The sequence below is a fragment of the Pseudocercospora fijiensis genome (genome assembly GCF_000340215.1).
Source record: "Pseudocercospora fijiensis CIRAD86 unplaced genomic scaffold MYCFIscaffold_12, whole genome shotgun sequence".
NCBI classification, from domain to species: Eukaryota; Fungi; Ascomycota; class Dothideomycetes; order Mycosphaerellales; family Mycosphaerellaceae; genus Pseudocercospora; species Pseudocercospora fijiensis.
In genome coordinates this window covers 444,913-470,704 of record NW_006921543.1, presented here as the reverse complement: position 1 = coordinate 470,704, position 25,792 = coordinate 444,913, and the positions used below count along the sequence as shown (strand labels likewise).

At 45.7% G+C, this 25,792-nt stretch overlaps 4 protein-coding genes across 4 annotated transcripts; 1 reads left to right on the top strand and 3 right to left on the bottom strand.

The window, feature by feature from the left end:
- Window positions 1–78: 78 nt before the first annotated feature.
- Window positions 79–787, bottom strand: MYCFIDRAFT_42466 (uncharacterized protein; the record flags this gene model as incomplete). The annotated part of the gene is made up of 3 exons (XM_007933797.1): window positions 79–142; window positions 203–288; window positions 341–787. The coding sequence occupies 3 exons, from the start codon at window positions 785–787 to the stop codon at window positions 79–81; spliced, it is 597 nt and encodes a 198-aa protein (XP_007931988.1).
- Window positions 788–6,248: 5,461 nt separating this feature from the next.
- MYCFIDRAFT_60116 (uncharacterized protein) lies at window positions 6,249–12,896 on the top strand (the record flags this gene model as incomplete). The annotated part of the gene is made up of 3 exons (XM_007933813.1): window positions 6,249–6,740; window positions 6,790–11,856; window positions 11,909–12,896. 3 exons carry the CDS (start codon window positions 6,249–6,251, stop codon window positions 12,638–12,640), a joined length of 6,291 nt encoding a protein of 2,096 aa, XP_007932004.1. The 3' UTR covers window positions 12,641–12,896.
- A 968-nt stretch (window positions 12,897–13,864) lies between these two features.
- MYCFIDRAFT_83236 (uncharacterized protein) lies at window positions 13,865–14,746 on the bottom strand (the record flags this gene model as incomplete). The annotated part of the gene is made up of 1 exon (XM_007933874.1): window positions 13,865–14,746. One exon carries the CDS (start codon window positions 14,744–14,746, stop codon window positions 13,865–13,867), a length of 882 nt encoding a protein of 293 aa, XP_007932065.1.
- A 418-nt stretch (window positions 14,747–15,164) lies between these two features.
- MYCFIDRAFT_212680 (uncharacterized protein) lies at window positions 15,165–16,316 on the bottom strand. Its single transcript, XM_007933873.1, has one exon. The coding sequence runs from the start codon at window positions 16,250–16,252 to the stop codon at window positions 15,311–15,313; it is 942 nt and encodes a 313-aa protein (XP_007932064.1). The 5' UTR covers window positions 16,253–16,316; the 3' UTR covers window positions 15,165–15,310.
- Window positions 16,317–25,792: the final 9,476 nt, after the last annotated feature.

Below are 25,792 nucleotides of genomic sequence, written 5' to 3'. Positions count from 1 at the left end.
TGGTTCATTCGTCTGGCTGATACTTGCGTTTCTGCCGTATACGTTCTCCATATTTATCAAACAGAAATGGTATAGGAATCAAAACAGGATTGAGAAGAATCCGAGGATAGAGCATGCCCATCCGGTTCCCACCCCTTCGAACCTGAGCCAGACACGTTGTTAGAGTATGGACCTACAACGGCTGCCGTGCACCACGACTTACATCTGAATTGCGAACAAAGAGAAGGCAAAAGCTGTCGAATAACGTGCGAAAGTATTGCTGCTCGCAGCAGAAGCGCCATACTTGGCCTGCACTCGTGTCTGCAGCCACGCTCTGGACTCGAGACTGCAGCATACTCACGCCGTAGCAATCTTGCAAGAACATCAGAGCACACGTGAAGATTAAGATATTGGCACAGCTGAAGAAACCCTCAGCGATGACGGGAGAGATCCAATGAACTCTATATTGAGCAGTCCATCCATACCTGAAGAGGCCGATGGGAAGCAGAACTGCACCTAGCTTCGCAATGATAAGTTTGCGTTCAGGTGGGAGTCTCGCGTTAGGATCAGACTCTTTCATGCGATTTGTCTCCTTGACCCACACGATCTTGGACGTGTAAACGATGACTACGCAACCAGTGATTGATCCAACTGCTTGTCCGAGATCTGTCAGTCCAATCGCTCCTAAATTGAAACCATAAGTGTTCTGGAAAACCCAGGAGAAAGCTGCAAAGAAGGCGTTGAGAAGTCCGAAGAGAAATGCAGTATAGATGTCGAAGAAGGTCACAATCGGCTCTGTGAATGTCATGTGCATCGGTCTGATCAGGGTTCGTCTTGCGAATAATCTCATCGACTGAGTCCTCGACGAGCAAAGCATGGCAGCGAATGCTGCTCTGCTACTATCCAACCGGAGAAGACCTTTCTGGACCGATGCCTCTTCAATAATATCAGGCCTTGCTGTCAATGTTGGGCTTGTGTCCTCCCACGACGCAAGCGCTGGAGCTCTCACCTCTTGCGTACCGCTCGTGCGTATTCAGGGACAGCTGCTGTATGCCAATGCTATGCCATTGGCACAAGCTAGATCTGCAGGGAGCATGGGCCATATGCCAGTTCCTTCGACATCGTACCAAACACTTGATGACGTGAAGGTGCGATGCAATGCTATTTGTCTGGTAGCATTAACAGTCGGCGAAGTTTGTCAAGACATCCATGCATGATGTTCTGCGAGCTGCTCGTTAATTCATGCACCACTTGGGACTGACCAATGCTTCTGCTCCAGTCCTCGAGCCCTTTGCTGCCTCCGCGCGCTGTAATCCAGCCATATCATAAATCATAACCTGCACTAGCCAGCCACGTCCCGACTCCCGATGGGAATCGCGCAACTGGAACTTGTCTTGTGCTGCCCCGATTTGTTTAGAGCCGTCTACGCAACAGCATGGCAAGCCACAGCGAACCTTCTGCTCAGTATGTGGATACCGGTATCTCGGTGGCAGATACGACCCCGCCCCGCCCCACCCACCTGCCACCTTGCGCCGATTCTGTGCTTGCCGAAAAGAGAAGCCTCTATACTCGAAGCGTTTTACGTATATCCGGGGCTGCGTTAGTCTACTTTACCCCTCGCCGTAGCTCGGGAAATTAAACTATACGTAAAATCGCACTTTGCTAGTAAGCTATACGTAGAAGTCGATAATAGTAATATTATAAAGTATATATAATAGGAAACTAAATAGAATTGCGATAAGGGTTAAGAGATAGTAGATTTCCGGTATATTAGCGACTAAATTACGACCGTAGGACCTTAGTCCGGCCTCTTAGTAAATCTCGAGTCTACTATATAATTAACTACTTTGCGAGTTAGCCTATATATCTATTATATAACTACTACCTCTTCTTACTAAGTAAATAGCCTATTACTATTATATCTACTATCTATACTATCTATCTATTCTAGCTTAATTAGGTTGTTCTTACTACTAGTAACCGCGCCCCTATAATAGCTAGATTTCTTTAGAGGCCTATAGAAACGGCGCTTACTTTATATAGACTTATAGCGGTAGCGAGGAGGTACTAAATAAGGCTAGACTATAGTATATATAGTATTTTTATTAAGTAGCGCTTTGTCTTATTATAGCTAGTCTAATTAAGTATTAGGTCTCTACGCGAATAGGCTACCTACTCGTCGCTTTAACTTACTAGTCTATACTATAATATTATCTTCTTTATAGTCGTAGGTACGAGTTAGTAGAAATAACGTGCTTGTTAGTAACTAAGTATAAGTAATATTGCCGCTTTTAGTAGTATTAGTATACCGCCTATAAAAGTAGATAACGTTAGCGTATAGATTACTAGTCTTCTTTAATACGAGACTATTATTAGTAGCGAGAAGCCGTAGGTTAAAGACTCGTCGTCGCGGCTTATTAATAGACTAGTGCTTTACGTCTATCTACTTAGTCTTACTATTATTATTAGATGCTACTCGGAAGGCTTTACTAGTATATTTAAGTCTATAGGTACGTACTTTACTATAAGTATTCTCTACCTTCTAGATTATCTTCCGGTAGTTATTATTAGCTAGGTCCTTATTCTATTAAGTAAGTTACGAGCGTAACTTATTATCGGCCTCGATAGTACCTACTCTTATAAGCCGATTAGGCTACTCCTTCTATCGCTTCTTTATAAATTTAACGATACTTATAGACTAATACTTACGCTTATATTAATATATTCTTTACCCTTATAAATAGCCGTATCGACTAGTAATTCGTATACCTTCTTTATATCCTTTATAGGTAAAGAGGAAAATAGGTTAAATATATAGTCGATACCGAGTAGGGTTAGCTTTAGATACGAACGTCGAAAGTTCTTACGAGCTTATATAGTACTACGAGACGCCTTAATCGTATAAGGGCTAGTTATAGTATTTAGAAGCTATTATAGCAATTTAGGGATAGGGGTCCGGATTCGCTAAGAAGGTAATAAAGGTATACCTTAAGTAATTATATTCTCGAGTCCCCTAGGTAGTAATAATTATTAGCGTAAAATAGGCTAACTTAATTAATAATAGTAGGCTTAGCGGAATAGCCTTACTCGACTAAGGCGATATATTCCTACTAAGTAATCTCTACTATTGCTAGCGATTCTATATACTAGGTTTCCTCCTATACTAATTCGCCCTTAATTACTTGCTAGTTCTAACTCTAGTCTATAGTACTATACTAATCTCGAATATAATTCAAATTATAAGTTATCTTCCTATTCGTTAGGAATATACCTATCTTATAGAATACCGACTATATATTATAGCTAGTAAATGTCTTTGCCCGGGTAAAATACTAGCGCCTCTACAAACTTAGGTATACTAAACTCGCTAATACTATAATATATAGCTTATAAAACCGCGTATCTATGCCTTAACCTATATACTTAGAATAATATAAAGTTAAGAGGCTATATAAAGTGCAAAGTATATAGTTATAGGCCTAATAATTAAATCCTATATCGCTTCGTAAAGGCCGCAAATTCCTTAAAGTAGTAGGAGCCGTAATTGTTATATAGAAGTACCCTCTATTTATTTAGATCCGAGTCCTTAGGCCTTATCTTACGCTTAAACTAGTAGATATAGTATATAGTTGTATTATCTATTATATAACTAGACTTATTAATAGTAATTAAGAAGTTCTTTTTGCCTATTATTATTAGTAGGTAGCGTTATTAGTAGTAGCGTTATTCTTATATAAGGTAATCTACGAGACTAACCTTATAAAGGAATCTACCTCCCTTAAACTGTTACCGCTTTAATAATTAACTAATAGTCTATTGCTATACTATAGGTATTATATAATATAGGTTAGGTAAGTAGGTAGATAGTATAGTTAAAAGCGTATAGTATTCGATAAAGTCTATAAGGGAGGGAGAGAAAGGTTAGGAAGCTAGGCTAGTACTAAGCGCTAAGCCCTACCTAAGGCACTAAGACCCTAGCTTTACTTAGCCGGTTATATACCTTTTATATGCCCTCTAATATAGGCTTTCCTTCTAAAGGCTACGCCCTCGTAGCTATTTCTTATTATCCTCTTACTAAGTTATTAATATAATAAGCCGCGCTTCTTACGCGCTAAATCGAACGCTTAACGAGCTAATTACGTTACTAGCAACCTTATTATTAAACCTTACTTTAATGTCTGTTATATAACTACTCTTCTAACTAAGCTATTAGTATTAACCCTATAGTAAGGGTATATTAACGCTATAATAATATAGTACCTTTAACTAATAACGACGCGCGTACCTAGCTATAATTAGGTATAGGAAGTTATAGTAATCCGTAATATTATAGCCTCTAACTCGCGGTATTTCGTAATAAAGTAGTCTATTATTCTCTCTACTTTCTCTATCTTAGTTAAACGCTTAGCGCGTACCCTCCCTTTTATATTTCCGACCTTCTTACGCCTTATACTAAATTTCTTATATAATATATATAGTAGAATAGAAGGAATAGGAGAAAGAGAGGGAGTATAAGGAATACTCGTTTTAGAACAAGGTAGACGCGCCTACTAAGCGACTATATAGGAAAGCGGCGATAGCGAGGTCTATAATTACTATCTACTCGGATAAGGCTATATATATAATATTTAAACTCGTAGTTTTATACTATTATATTCTATATATAACTAGATACCCGAATAGGACTAGAAACTACGACTTTATCGAGTTTTATATATAGTCTACTAATAAAGTACGATCTTATATATAGCTAGAAACTCTATAATTAGCGGGCGTAAAGTATATACCGGAACCCTAGATAATTATAATATACCTAGACGGGCGCATATATAGCTACCGGCCGTATATAAACATTCCTAGCTAATACTAAGCTTTTAAGCCGTAGGGTAGCTAATACTATCTCTATAGTCTACTATAGTAACTAACTATCCTTTTTCTAGTAAATAATATTTATTCGCTATCCTATAGTAATATATACTATACTATAAATACTAGTAATATTAATATATAAGAGTTTAGTATAGGGAGTACTATATCTAGTAAGATTATTAACTTATTTGTCTAATTTGTTTTTAACTATCTATAATTTATTACTATCTAGTAATGTTATATACTACTAGATTTAATATAATCTAAACTACTAGAAAGATTTAAAATTAAAAGTAGACCTTCTAAGCTATATACTAATAGTATAATTTATTTTAATATTTAGATACTATAATATATGTTTCTATATCTATATTATAGTATTCTTATATATACTAAGCGAAGCTAGTAGTAATAGTATCTAGAGAACGTAATAGTAGGATAGTATACTATAGGTATAATACTTATAGAAAGATTCTATAACTAAAGTAACTAGTTCTGCTAATTATTAGAATAACTAGCTTTTTATAGTAATTTAGGATACTTTATTTTCTAGTATAAGAGGCAAAGCTAAGAGGTTGCGGCTTGAAAGCTTAGGATTTTTGCGGCTCGGAATAGCCTATCGCGGGAGGCTGCCGAAGACACAACGTCCCACAGACTGTGACAACACCTGCCAGCCTCTGGCCTTATTAGTGCATCTCATACATACACTGTCGAACTACGGCGCTACGCACTCCGATAGTCCGGACGACGTAGCCTAGCAGAATCTGCATATCGATCTAACTCGCGGCCAAAGTCTATCGCCGGAGTTACTCTCCTTGAAGGCATTGGAAACGACACTGCATGCAGATCAGCTTCATTACAGCGCATCGAATATGCACTTTCCAAGCCGAGCTCTCCACAGCATTCGTCGACGATGGCTGACACGGGGCAGAAAGATACCAATGGGAACACCCGTTGAGTGGACCATAATGGCCGTGGTTCTCACCTCGACGCCGTATATGGCCGACCGACGCCCCGATCCACCTTGAGCTCTGAATGTTTTCAGAGCCGACCATCATCGTTATAAGAGCTGCATTGTTCCTGCTGGTCGGTCGATGACGGCAGGTTCGAAGCAATCTTCTCAATCATCGTGGTCGAAGATCACCCGCAGATTTTGTTCTTGTTTTTGTTGTTGTTTTTCCGAATCTGTTAACGAACCCCCTCGACATCACAAACCTCCCCTTGCACATCATACTCACCTCAAGCAATCTATTTCACCCCCACCACCATCAGACATTGAAGCTCCGATCAGAGCTCCGTCTGCACAACCTGAAGCTCCTAAGCTAGGAACTTCCCTATCACTATCATCAGCCCAGCCCTTAACTGAGACGGCAAGGACTAGACGGTCCTCACGAACAACCATGCAGCAATCACAAAGACTACAAGGAGCACCAGCCGTAAAGGCTAATGCTACCGCAACTAATGGTTACACAAATGGCGCGAATGGATACTTCTCTCCTCCTGATTCGCCATCTCTTCGCTTCGGAGGCTCTACCCGAGGCAGCAGAAGGATGACGTCCTCGAGCTGGTCTGTTTTGAAGAGCTCATCGAGCGAGAAGTCCACCATTGTGAGAGATACCGCCATTCATCTCAAACGCAAGAGCACTTCTGAACTTGGAGCTGGAATCTCTGATACCGCAGATAACGTCGGTTTCATCAACCTAGTCGAGTGGATCCGCACCGAGCGTCTCCACACTCTCCCGCATAAGGGATCACGATGGGATACCGTCCTCATCCGAGCTCTCTACTTTGCAGAGCGTCTGCACGGTTTTGAGTCCGCACTGAAAGGTCATGCCGTTGACAGTGAGCATGCGGCTCAAATCGGCTATGGCCATGTCAAGGTTCTGCTCGAGGTAAGATCGCCGCAGAACAGATAGCACGCAGCTCGCTGACATTTTCCAGCTTGGTCATGAGAATGGCGCCGCTCTCGACAAAGCTTTTGGCTTCATGTACCGCTGCTCTTCTGCAGTATCCGCACTTCTCGCGCGCTCTGAGGTGCTGTCATTCTCCTCTGAAATCTACCAGCAGCTCTGCATGATGTATTCAGATCTTCTGACGCTGGTGGTCGACGTCGCTGTACGTTTCTACAAGGCTGTTCATGGCAACAGTGGCGAGCAGGCCAGCTTGGATATGTATCACGTGTTTGGCTCGACCATTCAGACTTTCCGCGAACGCCGCGACAAGCTCACCAAAGCCATCTGGAAAGACCAGATGGAGTCTGAAGAGTTTGGAGGAGAAGCTGAAGTGAACGTCCTCGAACGCTGGCTGGCCCCGGAGGACCGAATTTTAGAAACACTCTCCCTGGACCACACCTTGATCGCCGATGACTTGGCCGAGTTCACTTGCGTCTGGTTTAACGACGAGCTCAGCAAGTTCGTGAAGAGCAGTGATAGCACTTTGTTGATCAACGGCCCTCAGGGCTCGGGCAAGACCACGCTCGCCGCTTCTCTCGCCGAGAGACTTCAACGACCAATTGCTCGCAAGACGTACTCCACGATCTTCGTCTCTGTTGGTGCCGTTCCGTCGCAAGCCAATTCCTTCAACGTGGTGAAGGCCCTCCTCCACCAGCTCCTCTCTCTACGTGTAGGCAACCTCCATCTGGTTCGCGCAATCCTCACTGCCTACGAGCAGGCTCGATATGAGCCGGATCCGGCCAAACACGAGGACTTGCTATGGGTTGCCTTTGAGGACGCTTTGCGACACCCTATTGAGCAAGGTCGCGATACCGTCATCGTTGTCGATGGTATTGATGAGGTCCTTGGCGGTGCTTCTGCTGGCCAAAGTCTGCTGCAGCGCCTCATTAAAAGTGTAGAGCAAGGAAAGTGCGTCAAGCTTATTGGCATGTCGCAGAACCTGTCCCTTCCTTCAGGCACCAAAGGTACTCGGCGCTCTCTAGCTCGTGAGGAGATGAGAGACGATGTGCACGCTGTGGCCCTCAGAGCACTCATTCACTCGTCTCACTTCCGTCAAAAGACTGGACGCGAGCAAGAGACCATCATCAGCCGCATTATTGAAGCTGCTTCTGGGGATTTTCTGTGGGCTTCTCTCACAGCCGAGGTCCTTAAGCTCGAGAAGACTGCCGACGACTTCAACAAGGCTGTGAATAACGTTCAGAGTCCAAAGCTGACTGTGGATGATCTCGTGCACATTCTGGTGAGTCGTCTTCAGCCGACCGACGACGCGAAGCTCCTTCTCTCCTGGCTAACGTTCGGCGCTCGTCCCCTTACATACCATGAGATCGAGTGTATCTTTGCCATGAATGTGCAAACTGGCGACAGAGCAGACCGCCGCGTCGACGTTCACAGTACAGTGTTCTCGCTCAAGCCTCTTTTCACCATTCAGGAGGATATTGTGCGACCACGCCACACACTGGTGCAGCAAGCTGTACGGAACTTGATCAAGAGTGGCAAGATTACGAACACCATCAAGGACCAGCCAACAGACCTGCTCTTGCGTCTGTTGACCTACGCCAAGGTCACTCTGACTGAGAAGGGCGAGCCTACTCTCGACGACTCCGATCGCAGCATTGTTGACCACTGGTTCAGCAAGAATGTACTGCTCGAGTACGTTGTCCGCTACTACACATGGCATCTCAAGCAGACCGGAGTTGTGACCACAACGACCGGCAAAGCTCCAGAACTCAAAGTGACACCAGAGCTCCAGAAGGTGTTCCCAGACAGCACTATTCTCGCTGTACTGGAATGGCTCTGCTGGGAGTACCCTGGCGCTCAGGAGGTCGAGTATCACGATCTCGCTGGTAGACTGAGAACTAAGATCTTCACTGAGAAGCATCCCTCGGTCATCCAATCCTATATCAACACCGCCAGTTACTGGGAAGTCATTGAGGACTGGACTAAGGTTGGTAATTATTACTACTCCATCTGCACCCTTGGCCGTGATGTGCTCGGCAATTCGCATCCCATCGTTGTCGAGGCCTGCAACCGCTTCTTGCGCAATACCGAGACCACCACCACCATCACATCCAGGACTGAGCTTGTTACCAGACGCGAGACAGTGTTGATTTGGCTCATCTCGGCTTACGAGCGACAGTTTGGCGCGCAATCTGACATGGTCATCCGGGTTCGTGAGCTTCTAGCGGATCTCTATATGGCCATCAAGGAGGAGGACAAGGCGAAGGAGATCTTGCGCGTTATTCATGGGCACACCATCGCCGAGCATGGCCGTGACTCAGACCGGGTCCGTGAGATGGACCAGCACCTCCGTGTCAGCCTTGGCAAGAAGCGCGACGGCAAAGAGCTTGAGGGTTATGAGCGTGGCATCTTCATCGATGAGGACGAGGACGAGGAAGCGACTGCGATCACCAGCATCGAGCAGGTTGACGCCATGCTGCTCGAGATCAAGAAGTACATGGAGCAGAAGGACTACATCCGCGCAGAGCAGAGTTATGTCGAGCTCTGGCAACGTCTCTCCGAGAAGACTCGTACCACTCTTGCTGTTGAGTGGCATGAAAAGAAGATTCAGGTCATTCAGCAATACGCCGAGTACCTCGAAAGCCACAAGCGACGCACTGAGGCCACCAGTCTCCAGACATCGCTCTGGCGAGAGTACGAACATCACGAGCTGTCGTACAATGAGAAAGTCGTGTCTCACCTGACAAAGAGTGCTCGCTTCCTCAAGACAGTTGGAGAGTACTCGGCGGCTCTGGCCATCTTCAGGCACGCCTCCTCTTACTTCCGCAACACTCGCAAGGAAGAATCTCGTTCTCTGACCGAGATTGAAGAGGAGATGACTGTCATCTCGAACCAGGCTCTGACACAGTCGACTCGAGACGTGAAGCAGTCGACGTCGACCTCCGAGTCCTCTCACCACGAGATGTTCCAGGTCTTGATTAGCAACAAGAGCAAGAGTGTTGAATCCAGCACCGTTACTCTTGCGAAATCGCTCACTAGCCGCTACATCGAGCAGAAGCAGTGGTCCAAGGCGATCTCAGTCATCCATGCAACTCTCGAGCGGACATGGAGCTCCTTCTTGTCCAAGTCCATTCATGAGGTCACGTTGACCTCCACTTATCAGAAGGAGAGCATCGAGTTGGTTGAGCAGCTCGCGCAAGTGCACATTGAGAGGCGGCAATGGGAGAAGGCAGAGGAGGTGTACAGCCGTCTCTTCAGAGCCTCCCTTACCAGCACCAACGACACGACGCTGCTCGAGAAGGCCAAGACTCTTCTGATCGGCTTCTACACGCGACGCGGCCACGCAGGGAAGATCATCTCAGTGTACCAGGAGCTTCTGGCTTTCTATCGGCGCAGTCTTGGCCCTAGCCACGAGACGACCATTGCCATGCTGTACGAGCTGGGGTCTCGTTGCCGAGCACATGCTCGCAGCCATCCGTACTGGCTCGAGTATTACCAGCAGATTGTTGCTGCTCTGAACAAGGACTCCCACGTGTGCCACCCACGTGCGCTGGAGGCTGCATTGATTGTGGCCGAGTCGTACTGGGAGGAGCGTCGCTACAGTGACGCCGTCGCCGCATACCAGGTCGTTTGGACGACTTTCGTGCAGAAGCACCAGGAGTTCAAGTACTTCGGCGAGAGCAAGAACGCCCAGAGCCTGTACGAGCGCTACTACCAGAGCCTCGAGGAGAGCCAGGCGGACTTTGACGTGCTGCGCAGCGTGACTTCGCAGTACCGCGAGACCAGCAAGGCTGTGTTTGGCGCGCAGAGTGGCATCTTCGTCGAGGCGACGGTGGCGCTTGCGCGTGTCACGCAGTCCAGTGAGGCTCACATGGACGAGTGCATCTCGCTCTATGAAGAAGCGGCGGCGGCGGCGTCTGCGTCGAAGTCGTCGTCGTCGTCGTCGTCGCGCGATGTCGACGTCACGCAGGCGCTCACGTCCTTGTACCAGAAGCGCATCTTCCAGTCGGGCTCGGCGTCCGCCAGCTCCGAGACGATCGCGCGGGCCAGCACTGTCTACCAGGAGCAGCTGCAGCAGCACAAGAGGCAGTACACGTACGCGCATGACGACACGCTGGGCAGCTTGCGCGCGCTGGCCATGCTGTACGTGCGCCAGCAGAAGACGGAGCTTGCCGTCAAGGAGCTCCACTTTGCCGCGGTCGACATCGTGCAGCACGAGGAGTCGTCGGAGAAGATGTACCAGAGCGCGACGTCTCTCGCGCACGCCTACCGCGCCGCCGGCTTGACCGCGCAGGGCACGCAGTTGATGGAGGAGCTGCACTACCAGCTCGTCACGCGCGAGAAGCGCTCCACGTCTTCGTTCAGCGTCGTCGACAGCGCGCAGTCGGCCATCTTCTTCCTGGCCGTCATGCAGCATCAGCTTGGCAACGACCGCTCTCGCACCCTGTCCGAAATCATGTCCCGCGTGACTGCCGAGTCCATCGCGTACGCCAACTTCAAGCAGCTGGTCAAGAGCAAGGCTTCTCTCGACAAGCTCCTGCTGGCCGCTGCGCCGCTCCGTCACTTGCTGCGTGTCTGCCACCACGCCCACCTGATCCCATCCGTCGACTCTCCGTGCGTCGACATCTTCGTGGCCCGCGAGGCTGCCAATGTCTCGTTGCTCAGCAAACACTCGCCCCGTCTGTTCATCGTCGGCATTCTGGACCACATCGCCAACCGCAAGTGCCTGGACTTCGTTCGCTCCGTCATCCTGTCGACCACCAAGACCGTCCAGCACCTCGTCGACAACAACAAGTTTGCCGATGCCCACGATGTCGCCAAGATGTCTTTTCTGTATGCCCAATTTCGAAAAGGCTACAGTGGACCAAAGGGCATCTCGCGCGGCTTCGAACTTGCCTCCTATCTCGATGGTCGTGGCGAGAACCGCTGCCCCGATGCCGAGCTTCGCAAGAAGCTGTTGGCCTTGTCGAACCAGATCGTCAAGGATATTTTGAACATCTGCCGCGAGCAGCAGATCAATCTTGCGCAAGTATCGCTCACGGAATTAAACGAACTCATAGCCTTGTTAGGTGAGCAGCAGGACTACGAGACGCTAGAGGTAAGCAGATATGCCCGACGTAAGTCCCACCCTCTCCTGACCTTCCACACAGGAGCTCCTCAATACGCTGTGGAATACGCGCGAAGCCCAGCGCTCTTGGCCATCCGACGTTCTCCTCAACCTTGGTCGTTGCCTCATTTGCGCCCGCTACCTCGCCGGCTACCAGATCAAGGCCGTCCGCCTCGCCGAAGATATTGCATACAACCTGCGCCGCGTCAACGGTATCAAGCACTCCTCCACCATCGAGGCATACGGTCTGCTCGCTGAGCTGTACTCGAGCGTTGGCAATCATTACCAAAAGGAGGCAGGGAATGGGGACAAGGCTGCTGGGCCACTGGCAGCAGAGCACTTCAAGAAGGCTATGATCGTCCACGAAGATACCTTGCGATGGTTGCTCTCGGACACCACAGGCGGTGAAGTCGGCGGTGACGCGGATGATGACGATACTGCCGCGACGATTCTTGCTGAGCACGGCGTTCATGTCAATGCAGAACACAGTGGCCATGGTCACGCTACTGGCAATATCGATGACGCCAAGCGTACTCAGCTCGTGCAGAAGCACATGCGTCTGCTCAAGCTCGCATACCAGCGCGTTGGCCAATGGCCGAAGCAGTATGCCGTCTACGAGAAGTTGAACGCCGAGCTCTTCAAAGTCTTCCCGGAAGCACTCAAGGGCTATGAGGGTGTTGAGAAGTGGCAGGTCAAGGGCTTCGGTTCTGGAAAGGCCGAGAGCAATGAAGGCCAGTTCAAAGGGAGCGCTCACTGGGAAATCCTGGCTGTTTGAAGGATGGATGGTGCTTTTGTTGGTGTTTGTCACTTTGATCATGCGGGCTGGTGAAGTGGAATGATAGGATGAAAAGTAATGGAGTAATGTGTTAATGTGGGATGACTTCGCCAGTATTGTGTGATGCGGTCTTGAAATGTCTTTCTTCAGTCTTGGAATTTCTCATTTCGCAACAAGGTATCCTGTGGCACTGCCGTTCGGAAGGGCTAAAAAAATATCCTGTGGCTCGCCGCGTAAGCAATCCAAGAATCAAGAAGCGGCCGCTCGTGGTTTGTGGCAACGTGTTCTTCTCGTCATAGCAACGGCTCGATTAGAACAAGCACTGTACCAATTATACCTAGTATTCGGAGTCAAGGCTATTCTGAATCGATCTGTTGTCGCAAAATCGATATGCGACATGGTGGGGTTGAGGAATGGCCGATCAGGAGTCGGGAAGCGAAATCTGTCTTTTGAGTTTGAAGCGTTAGTGATGTGTTCGAAAACAAGACATGGCCGCGATGGAGACTGAATGGATCGAAGCCGTACTGGGCCGTTGACTTGGTGCATTGCTGTGTCGTGGTGTTGAAAGGACCGCAGCAGAATACTCCACCATTCGGCTTCCCATTGCCCTTCGCCAATATCACGTTGATCCCGCCGTCTCTTGCTACTACTCGAAGTCAGAGTTATGCATAGTCTACATTGCTAGGAAGCTGACCATCTTTGCAATATGTTGCACACTTTCCATCAGACCACTCGGAGTCCGTGCAGACACTCCCGGTGAGTCGACCTCCCCAATCATCTTGCTGATAACACAGGCCGTTTGATAAGCAGACCGCATCTTTGATGCAGCAGGCGCTGTCAACACCTGGATCAGTGTCGCAAGGTCTTAGTAGATCCTGATTCTCCGCTGCCAAGCCATCCGGAAAATAGCAGGTCTTGTTGTCTTGAGCTACACTTAGAAGCAGGTTCGTTCCAAGCAAGAGGAGTTTTTGCACATATCCAATGCCGGTCATTCTGGGTGCTGCGCAATGTCAAGAGAAGTGCAGAATGTCAAGTACGCATCTCGACCGGCGAAGGCTCCGACATATCTTTCGTTCAGCCGCATGTAGCACATAGGCTGTGGAGCTCAAGTCGAGATAAACGCCAAGAGCCAAGGCCTGTGTCGAGCTCTTGAATCGTCGATGGATGATTGCACGGAATTCTTTGGTTTGGTCTCAGCCGGATGACTTTTCAAGCTGCCGTCCATCATCGTTCGAGTCCCCATTTCTCTTCTACGAGGTCAATCAGATCCATCAGATCTCCACATTGCATCAATCTTCTCTTCTCTTTCTTTGTCATGCCTTCCATCTTTGCAGTCATCTCGTGAACGTGGTGCAGGACCAGTGGAAAAGGAATCGGGCACCTGACTACCCACTGCAAGAGATCCCCAACACTCCTTTCCGGCGGAATTGGGTACCCGGCGAACATGGTTGGATTCTCCATCAGTCCTCTAGCAGCCATGACTCCATCTGCACCTGTAATTCTCGCAATCCTTCCAACGTCTTCTTTCGAATAAGCATCTCCATTGGCCACCATCGGCACTCTGATAAACGTCCTCAAAACGCCGATAGCAGCATAGTCTGGCGGTGTGCTTGATCTCTGGCTTCTCGTTCTCCCGTGAACGGTGATATAATCGACACCAGCATCCTGAACAACGCCCAACCACTTCACCGTCTTCTGCAGATTTTTGTCAATTCGAATCTTGACACTGACACTCTTCCCTCTTCCAATTAATCTGCCCTTGGTAACTCTTACCATCTCCCCCACTTTCTCCGGCTGCTCCATTAAAGAACAACCGATTCCCTCTTTGATCGCCCAGCTTTGCGGGCATCCACAATTTAGATCCACGCCATCGACCCAGGGACTGATAAGGTCTGCTGCGCGCGCAAGCTCTTCTGGTTCTGAAGAGGCGAATTGCGCTATGAGGATTTTGCCTTCTTGACGCTCCAGAGGATGAGTCGTAAAATCTGAGTCTCGGGCTGTTTGAGAACGAATGAACTCATGGGCCAGCATCATAGGCGTGTAGACGACGTCAGCGCCATACTGAGAGACGAGAAGACGGAAGGGAAGTTTTGAGTAGCGGACCATTGGGGCGGAAATGTTGAGGATTTTGCCATCACTTGTGGCTTGTGAGAAAAGATTCAGTATGCTGGGACCAGGGGCATTAGAGAGTTCAATGTACCGCTGTGAAAGCAAGCACCTACCGTGGTGTAGACGATGCGTCAGCGTCCAGGTCGCCAGCATCGCGCATCTTGATGGCTGTGAGAATGAGGATGGACGAAGCTGATAAAAATCGAGATGAAAGTTGGGCGTTTCTGGTCACGTGGGGCTGATGACGGGATTACTTGGTATAGCATCATCTATTGGACCACATCGAGGAACATGTCCGAAGAGGGCGATTTCTTGACACGTGTGGGTATGGAAAGCCTTTCGGAAAGGTGTAACATGGTGCTTGACAGCTCAATCTCATTGAAACCTCACCTCACTTGGAACAGCGTCATACAGTCAATCACAAACATCTGCTGAGATTTATCCATGCACTCGTGACTACGGAGTCGTGAGCTTGGTCCCACGCAAGGGCACACCGCCGTACTGTAGCCAAACTGCACTTCCCACAATGTGCCGAGATGTCATCTATTCGAGCTCCAACGTTTAAGCTGCCACCGGGGCAAGCAATCGTCCCTTCAAGAATTCCGAGAAACCGCTCTCTACGCTTGCAGAGAAACGGACATAATTAGCCATAGCTGTGGAGCTCGTCACCGGCGGACAGTGCTCGATAACGGCTTGCACGTCCAATTCGTGTAGACCTTCCATTTCTAGCAGGTATTGCATCCACTCCATGCCCTCCATCCCGCACAATAAATTGAAGTCTGTCGCGGAGTATTTCGACACAAGATCCCAGCCGTTCTGGCCAGGTCGGCCAGCGACCACTCCTAGCTCAAGATGGCGGAGGTTGATGTCGCTAAGGGGATTGGTAATGTATCGCAAAGCATTCGCCCATTCGCATCTGTCGAACTCGTTCAGATAAGGGATGGCGCGTTTCACGATTCGCATGCTTTTGATGCAACTTCGCGCGAAAGATGTCAGGTCGGAAAGGAATGGAAGGATTGCTTCCACATGGGTATCGAAGTCGAAGGTGTACGCGCTATAGAGAAGCTCGCACGCTTCAGCGTGGATCTGCTTGTTGGCGCGCAACATGCCAAGATTGCCTTCGATGCGAGGATTGTTCACGCAATGGTAGGTGGTCTGCATGCACCGTGCTCGGAAGCGATCAGCCCGAACGCTGTAGCTACTCTTTGCGTGATGACGCTGGCCTACATGGCGCTGCTTGTAGATAGAAGGCTCGATTGTTCGTATGTGAAGCGTTGGGTTCTGCAGTTGCTCTTGCGCTGTTTTATCGCTACCAAACTGCTTCCTGTCGTAGTCAAAATAGTCCTGGGTGCTGGAGGAGACTTTCACGTAGCTCGCCAGTAGATCTGTGGATCTCGCTGGGAGGACGAGGAGCGCATATATGTGCAGGCGGATCTCTGTCGGCAATCGCAAGAAGGGTGAGCCGAGCATCTTGCGCTTGCTCTCCGGCGAAGGTGAAGGCATTTGGGAAAGCGAGTTGAGAGTTGGGAATGGTGGTGTGCGGGTTGGTGGCTGCACCGTGTTCTTGTTGATGCCTCCGTTGGTGCAGGGCGAAGTGTGCCGCTGGTCGTAGCTGTACCTGTTCTTCTCTTGCGGCTGGTAGTGTTCGCGACATGAGGTCCACAGCGGCCGCATGGAATTGGTACTTAAATTCTTGTAGCTGCCCTTCTCCTCCACCCACACCGAGGTAGGCGGGCGTTCCTGCTGCGAGCCGGCCATATTCACGGTCACTGGCGGTGCTCTAATCGTCGAAGTCAAAGAATCTTCGTTTGCCGATCCACCGGATGGCAGCCCGGCGGCCTAAACGTAGCACTAGACGTATACCTCGGAACCTCGCGATTTCCGGTTTCTTAGAACCTGGCGTTTTCCGGTCTCTCGTGTTTCTCGATATATCGTGTTTCTTAGTGCCTCGTGTTTCTCATTAGTATGTGTCGTTCAAATAGCAGTATTTAGCTATAGCACGTAATATACCGTGCTATACGCAATTCGGCGTATTGCGTTATCTCCGTTTCGCCGATACTGTATCGTAATGCTTAGCAGTAGCAAGCATCAACATTAGCTATCAATATTCCATCTAATTTCTATATAGCATACTACAAACGTACTATAGCTAAAGCCTCTCGAAATAGACAAGTTATAGGTCGCACGGTATACCTAGAACGGGATAATTAATATATTTAACAGCCGCTACGGCTCCTTATTCCGCGGCAACTATAGCTTAACAACTGTCTCTTTACCTATAGTATAGCTATCGTATACTATAGCGAAATGCCGGAGGTTTCTAAGCTCTTTTACGACATTAAAGTACCGGAGCAAGCAAGTATAAATAACCTCTTCTTTACCTATAGTACGCCTATTATATACTATAGCGAAAAGCTAGAGGTATCTAAGTACTATAGCGAAATGCCGGAGGTCTCTAAGTTCTTAGGACTTAGGAATAGATCTATACCCTACTAGAGTATCTATATACTGCTTACATTACGGCGGCGGCGCAGTTTGCTATAGTATATATTATACGTACTATAGGCCTTAATATACAGAGTAGATAGACTAGCTTCCTACGCTCCGCCGATCGCCGGCCTCGTTGTTATAAGCACATCTATAGCGGAGCTATCAATATCTCTAGCTAGAAGTGCTCGTTATCGTATTAAGCACTTTTACTAGCGTAGTTTAACGGAAAGTAGCTTAATCGACTTAACTTAGCGGTCCCTTATCCTTCGTTTCCTTCTATAGATTTATTAACTAAGCTATCGTTAGTATGCTATAGCAAATTAAGAAGGACCTCTGCTTATTTATTAGTATATACGTTAGCAAGCTAAGGAACAAGAACACTAGAAGTAGAAGTAGAAGATTGATATAGTAACAAGATTAGCAGAGCGAGAAGAGAGTTTATTTATAGCAGCAGCGCTACTATACGTAAACGCTAAACAGCAGACCTACTAAGAGTATAAAAACAAAGTAAAGAACATAGCCTATTATGCCCGAAGGCTAGCAAACAGCAAACAGCAAATAGTAAATAGCAAAAGCAAAAGCAAAGCAAAGCAAAGCAAAGAAGCAAATAAAGAAGCAGACTAGCTGCTATGCCTAAACGCTAAACACCGAACACCATTAGTAAGCATCGTACGTCTTACTGCTATATTTCAGGTCTTACTACGCGAAAAAGTAATTAGTCGCAAGTCTGGTTTACGCGGCGACACTAACTGTAACAAGTAGTAGCCGGAGTGCCGGTAGCATTAGTAGCCGCTACGGTATAGCGGCGACAATTGTCGACCTAACGACGGTCGTTCTATAGGAACGACTTGCGGGTGCAGCGGCGGCAGGCGGGTATACGGAGCTTACTAAGCCTACGAGCCGGGTCTTGGATCTAACCGGCGTAGTACTAGTTTGCTAACTTGCCCGAAGGCCTACGCGCGACCTCTACTTGCTAGACCTATATACGATAATTAGCTATTCGTTTATTAATCGATTAGTAAGCACAAGAATTAAAGCATACTATAGGATCAACCTCTACTAGACTACCTTGTGTCGGTATAATATATTAAAGGCCCTACCTAGTAGGGCGACCGCGGCGGCGAGGCGTAGGAGCGGCAGCGGTAGGCTTATCGTCGTCCTCGTCTTCTTCTTCGTCGTTATCGTTATCGTCGCTGTCTCTATACGATTATTAGTATACTACTTAACTACTCGATAAGACTGCTAGATAGACATACTGTTCTTAGGCGGGCTCGTAGTGCTGCTCGTTATTATTATTATCGCTATATATATATTAGTATCTAGATTTAAGCTTAGCGACAAGTCGGACTTATATAATAGGCAAGACGCTTATGTCCTTATCCTCGTCCTTATTATTATCGTCGTCGTCGTCGTCGGTAGCAGCGGGGCTATCTAAGTAGTTAGTATATTGTTTATCGATGCAGATTAAGGAAGAACTTACGCCTATAGTAGCGGCGGAGGCGGTAGTTGTGCCTACTATCTGCTATATAAGTTAGTATCTGAACTCGAAGATCGATTAAGGATTAAGGATTAATATACGCTTGCTACTACTATAGTAGTAGTAGAGAAGGCGGTAGAGGTACCCTCGTATAAGTTAGCAAGTCAATCCTACAAATAGAATAATCGAAATACCCTTACTATACTACTACTACTAGCTGCACCTACAGCCTAACTACTACTAGTGCTATAGCAACTCGTGCTGCCTTCTCTCGTACCGCGGTAATCTTAGAGTTTCGTATAGCGCGGCGTATATCGAGACGGAAAAAACTAGGACCTAGTTAGCTATTAACTACCCTCGACTGCTACTAAGTACTGTCTAAGAATGCATATACTCTGCTATTTAGCCGGTGCAGCCGGTTCTAATTAACCGTAGAGCGGCCGGGCAGGACATTACGCCGTAGACTAGACTATAAGCGCATTAGCATCTATCTTGCTAAACACTCGCTAATAGCTAGAACATACGACATTGCTTATCGGCTCGCTAGAAGGACCGAACTAAGGAGCTATCTTTATTACTTTCTATACCGTTAACGTAGTTCTTGTGTTTAAGGTGCTATTATAGACGAGGGTGAGAGGGTATATACGATATAGAGAAAGAAGGAAGAAGAAACGAGAGAGTACGGCGGAAGATATATAGTTATAAGAGCCGTAAGGGTAAGGTTTTAGAATTGTCGAGTAGCCGTACCGCTCGACAATAGCAATAAAGTAGGGCTACAGTAAAGTTAGGATAGTAAAGTCCCCTTCTAAGGTGAACCTATACCGTAAAAGTAATAGACAATAACCTATAGCACCTAAATTTAGGTACTATAGGTAATTCTAAGTTAGCCGCTAGTGTAAAGTTTACTCCGCCTAGGGAGTAAAGCGGAATATACGAGAGGCTTCCTAATTAGGCAACGACGGCAAGCATAAGGGTAATGCCAAGCGCCTAACTCGGACTAAATACTAGTCGCTAGCGAGGTATATGCTATAGCCAATTCGAGTATTATCGAGCCTAATTCGACGCCTATATTATAGGGCTACCCTCTAAGGCTAGGAGGAAGGAAGCTTATTCTATAGTAGCGATAGGGCTTTAGCTATAGTACGTAGAGTGTATGCTATAGTGAAATGCTATCGACGTCTCTTAAATAGGAAGGAGTGTTATAGCCTTGCGTCGCATCGCTAACGTGTGTTTACTAGAGATCTCGAATATCGAGTCGTCGTCGAGCTAAGCGCTACTGCCGCGGAGGTCTCCTAAGCTTAAAAATAGTTAGATTGATACGAAAGTTGAATAGGAAGAGAGTATTCGATAAATAGAACCTCCGCTGTCTACTATATAGGTCGCTATCTAGCGTCGTTATAGTGTCGTAGTATATAATCTATACTAGTATACTAAAGCCGGATTTAGCAGTTTGTTCGATTGCTCGATCGGAAGCCGCGCTATAGTATATACATTATACATAGTGCCGATTTGATTATGCAGGCAGTCTATTACAAGGCATGCGCTATTTGCTATTACGATTATCCGGTTATTCGGCTAGTGCACTATGCCGCATATGCTGCTTGCTATAGTAGTCACTTAGTTACGCTTGCTATATAGATAAGCACGTACTTATAGACAATAGAAGCAAACGTCTAGTCGAAGAGTAGTACTTATTAAGGCTCTATCCTTATCTTTAGCGAGGCATACTGCGAGACATTAGCAACACACTACTAACTAAGTCTATACACTACTAACCAAGTCTATATACTATACACTATATACTAAGCACAGTCGCTACAATCGCTACGATAAGCTCTTAGAACGACAGCAAGAAGGCTTCTAAGAAGCTAGCGCCGCTTAACCTATAGTAGCTATTATTTACCGAGCGAGTGCAGCGTCTCGATAAGGAAATGTAGCGGCAAGTCTACTAGCAATAGGTACAGCCGACGAGTGCTAGGTCTTAAGGAATGGCTTAAGCAGCAATCGAGCGAGAGGCTGCCGGTATAGAACGAGAGAAGTTTAAGGCAGTATAGGGACATTATCTAGGGCAGATACCTCTACTAATGTCGCCTAGATCCGCAGGAGGCAAGAAGGACAGCAAGAAGGGCTAAGCATATAGTGTTTCTAGTATTGATCTTAATAGTTAGAAAGGATTTTGTTAAAGATTCTAAGTAGAAAGTAGCTATATATTAAAGATTCTAATTAGAAAGCAGCTATATATTAAAGATTTTAAGTAGAAAGCAGCTATACATTAAGCATTCTAGCTTCCGGGCTAGCTGTATGTTAAAGATCCTAGGTAGAAAGTAGCTATATATTAACTATTCTAGCTTCCGGGCTAACTATAGGTTAGAGATTCTAAGTCGATTAAGACACTTTCTAGCTAACGGCGCTAGCAAAAGTGCTTAACACGATAACGAGCACTTCTAGCGGCAGATCCTTCGGCGCTAGGTTCTCGACAACGGCCTCGTACGAATGTACATTCGTTAGTATGTTCGGCAGCGCCGCGGTATTGCTAAGACTGTTTTTAGCGAAGTCGGCTACTTAGTATATAATACTGCTATCGTAGAGAGGTTTCTAATAAAGACAATGTACGTAGAATCTACCTATAGCACGGTATACTACGTACTATAGCTAAATGCTACGTATATCGATCGGATAATAAGGCTTATACTAAACGCGGCTTAGATCTGTCTTCGGTAGAGGCGTTTAATGTTCTTGTCGTACTAGCGTTCCGTATACGTATATATATATCGAAGCAATCTCTTAAGAGTGCGGAGATAGCGGCATTTGCCTATAGTATAGTAAATTGCGTACTATATGCAAATGCTGCTATCTCCGCCCTCTTAGACTAATATTATTTCTTCTTTCGCTCGGGCTTTAACTTATTTACTAAATATCGACATTAGGAACAATATCGGTTGGCTCTTCGGCGCGCTATTATTATTAGCAACAACATTATTATTAATCTCCTCCGCTCCGCTAGCTCGATCTTCGTCGTCTTCGGTAAAAGCGCTATATTCGAATACATTCGCTACTACTTTCGTATTTACTAATCTTATAGTATTATTATAACGACGAAGTGTTAGGAGAACATAGCATCTTTATAGTTAAGGCGGCTATTAGTAGGCAGTATATGCGCGTAAGCGCTATAGGCTCTCGAGTATTATAAATTAGCGCTTCGTTTGTTTGTTTGCTTATTTATTCGTTTATTTGTTTACTATCGTTACCGAAGTAGTAGAATATAGACTATTCTATAGGAGTAGGAGCTAAAGAGAACAATTTTTGTAAATAACACGGTTGCTATAGTAACTAACCTTAGGGTTACTAGGGTTGCGCTAGGGTTATATAACCCTTAGGAGAATAATAAAAGATCTCGAGCAAACAGGCTATTTAGAACAACTTTGTATTCGGACTTAGGGTTTGTAACCCTAACCCTAACCCTACTAGGGTTACTAACCCGGAGGAGCGATATATATATCGTTAAGATCGTCTCTTCTCGCTCGTTAACGTAGTATAGGTCTCGTTGTCTAGAAGTTACTAAATCTGCGTCCGTCTACCTACGGCGGCGATACTCGGCGGCTTAGTAGCGGCTATAGACCCGAGCTTTACTCCTATTATTAGAAGAAAGGAAGAGATAGTTAGCGGAAGATAATGTCTTATATAGCCCTTCTAGCCTCCCTCTTATACTACTTAGCGTATCGTCTTTAGTAAAACCGGGCAGTCTATAGGTCGTACTAATAGTCCGCCGATATACTTAAGTTGTCGATACTATTATATAAGACGATTAAAATGCTAGCATTTGCCTATAGTACGGTATAATGCGTACTATAGGCAAATACTAGCATTTCAATCGTCTTACTTATCTAGTACGATACTAATACTAGGCCGAACGAGAAAGTTCTTCTATATCTAAGATGCTTACGTCTACTATCGACAGGGTAGACGATAGAGTGTTTGCCTATTAGCCTAGGGCTCTTAGTTCATCTCGGTGTAATACTAGGCCTAAATATCGAGATAATAGTATACCGCGATTTAGCTATAGTACTAGATTTAGTATACTATAGGTAAATACTAGTATTTGTCTTACTATTACCGGCCTTATTCGTAGTATATCTTATACTTAGTAGACGCAATCTAAGGTATAGCAAATTCTTCTATAGCGGCCTTAGTAGTATATACGTATGCGTGTACGTATACATATAGATATACACTATTATTCGCGACCGTTGCTGCTTGTAATAATGTCTCGCAAAGGTCGGTTTAAGTCCGTATAATAATAGCAGCACTATGTCTAAAACGGAGACTTCCCCTTTAGGCAAGTTAGTTAGTGCTTCTTTATATAAAAGAACAAAACAAATTTTCCTTTTCTTCTCCTTTTCTTCCTTCTATATAGTGTTCTACTAAACCGGCAAAAAAAAAGAGCAAAAAAAAAGTGGTTGGATTTATACTATATAAGAGAGAGTCTTATTACATACCCCGACTACCCTGAAGGATATCGTTATATAATCCGGACTAGGTGTGCACTTTCGTATAAGGTCCCTTTTATAGGAACTGTTAGCTTCTTTTAATAGTTACTATATTACGCATAGCGTAGTAGATTACTTACGTAATACTACATTGTCGGCGGTTGAATTCGTGTCGTTAATTTCCTATATTCTATCTCTTCTATAGTCTAAAATACAGTATAGAAAATTCTTTAAGCTAAGAAGTTACGTACTTGTTATATAACTAAGCTAACGCGTCACACACCCCCTTAGCTTGTACAAAAGGAGTGCACCTTCCATTTTAGGCAAGGTGGTTAATACTTCTTTATATACAAATAAAAGAAAATTTATCCTTTCAACTTCTTATATATTGCCTTATTAAAACAACAAAAAATTGGTTTAAATCTACGCTATATATAAGAGAGTCTTATTTTATACCCCGAGTACCCCGAAGGATATCGTTACATAATCCGGACTACGTGTGCACCTTCATATACGGTCCCTATTACTAGGAACTGTTTTCTTCCTACGTAGTCTAAGTACGGACCGACACTATTAAGCCTTATACAAGAACTCGTGTCGTCAGTAAAATTAGTTTAGCTAAACTAAGCCCGTTATATTATTACTATCGGTTATTATATCAATCGCATAGGTAGCGTCTATTTGATTAGATAAAGGATTAGGTAAGATATGCATTAGTTAAACAGATTTAATAAATTAGGATAGGTAACTTAACTAAGGACGCCACCCTTAGCTAAGACTACTGCACTATTATTATCGGCACTAATACAATCGCCGCAGACTTGTTATTAGTTAGGGGAAGTAACGTTCGAAGTAATAATATAGGCGACAATAACGTATTAGGAGGTAAGGTTGAATCCTTTATCCTAATTGGTCGTCGCTATCGTGTTAGACACTTTTGTTAGCGCCAATCGACGAAGGTATATTTAATCAACTTATTAGATACAGTTAGTAGATAGGGGGGGGGCGCCTACTACCTATTATATAGAGTTGTCTTCGTATTACTAAAGAGGAAGAGGTTATAGGAGGAAGAGTTGCCTCCTTATATATCCTTATAGCTGTACGTCTTAGTTAGTTATTAGGTTGGGTAGTTTAGTTAGTCTTAGCTATTTAATAAACCTCTTCTAGTTCTGCGGGCTATAGAGCTTAGTCAATCTATCGGCTAGTATGTCCTATATAGCTAGGTATTCGCATTAAATCCTTCTAGCCTTATATTCTTGCCTTAGCTAGTACTAGTGAATATCTACATAGCGGAGCTTCGTATCTAGTTTGCTAGCATTAGCCTCCGGGTCGCTTAGGTCGACGATTTCTATACTAGTATCGGTCTTCGCTACGTAACGTTAGCGGTCTAAGTGTTTAATGCACTGCTCCGCCGCTTAGTAGCGGCTACAGACCCGAGCTTTACTCCCCCTATAGAGGAAGAAGGAGGAGATGTTAGTATACGGAAGTTACTTATATAGTCTATAGTCGTATTGCTAGCGATAGTCTCGAGTGCTCGTAATTATAGGATTCGCGGCGGTCTGCTAGCAGATAAGTAGAATTGCCTATAGTATACGAATTTACGTACTATAGGCAATTATATCTATCCGGATTGACATAAGTCCCGATTTAGTCTGTCGTTAGTTACCCGTATACTCGATATCGTTTACCGGCAGCGGCGCTAAGATGAAGTAGCGATACCGTACTAGTATAATGTGTTAGCCGTAAAGGGTTGCTATTAAAGAAGGAGAGAAGGTTGCTAGGGAAGAAATATACTTATATATAGCATATTCTAGCCTAGTCGCTCGTAATTATAGGATTCGCGGCGGTCTATCGCCTAGTAAATAAAAGCAATTGCCTATAGCACACCAAAATGTGTGCTACAGGCAATTGTGTACATTCCGGTGTACGATATATATATAACGACTACGCGAAGATGGAAAATAATATAACTCCATTAACGCCTGTCTACCTACTATTAGATTAGTCGTTCTTATATATTGTTCTCGTCGTGTTCCTTGCTACTATAGTACTGCTTAGACCCGACGACCTTCTTGTTATCTGCCTATAGCCGAAGCCTTCTTAGTAACGAAGACGTTGCCTTAGCGACTGTAATTAAATCTCTGCGAGAAAGGCTAGGTCTTAAATGCGGTCGTACCTTATCGACCGCGGTATCTTAATTAGCTATAGCACTTCCCTCTCGCTAGTGCTATGTCTCGGATAGTTGTTCTTAGTCCTAGAACTGTTCTTAGAGCTACTACTAGAGTTGATTATCTTAATTAAGCATCTGTTCGCTCTCTTCTTCTTCTTATACGGTCGTAAAGGACGGGTTAGGCTACGTCTCGTTATGCCTATTAGTAGTCGACTAGGAACGAATAGGTATAGTTATCTCGGCCGTCGGCGTAGCTAGTTAGGTAGATGTCTCTAGAACTAGCGCAGTTGCTTAAGTAGATGTCTCCGGGAGTAGCGAGGTCTCCCGGAGTAGCGAGGTCTCCCGGAGTAGCGAGGTCTCCCGGAGTAGCGAGAACCGCTTAAATATAAGCGGTACGCGACAGAGCGGACATAGATCGC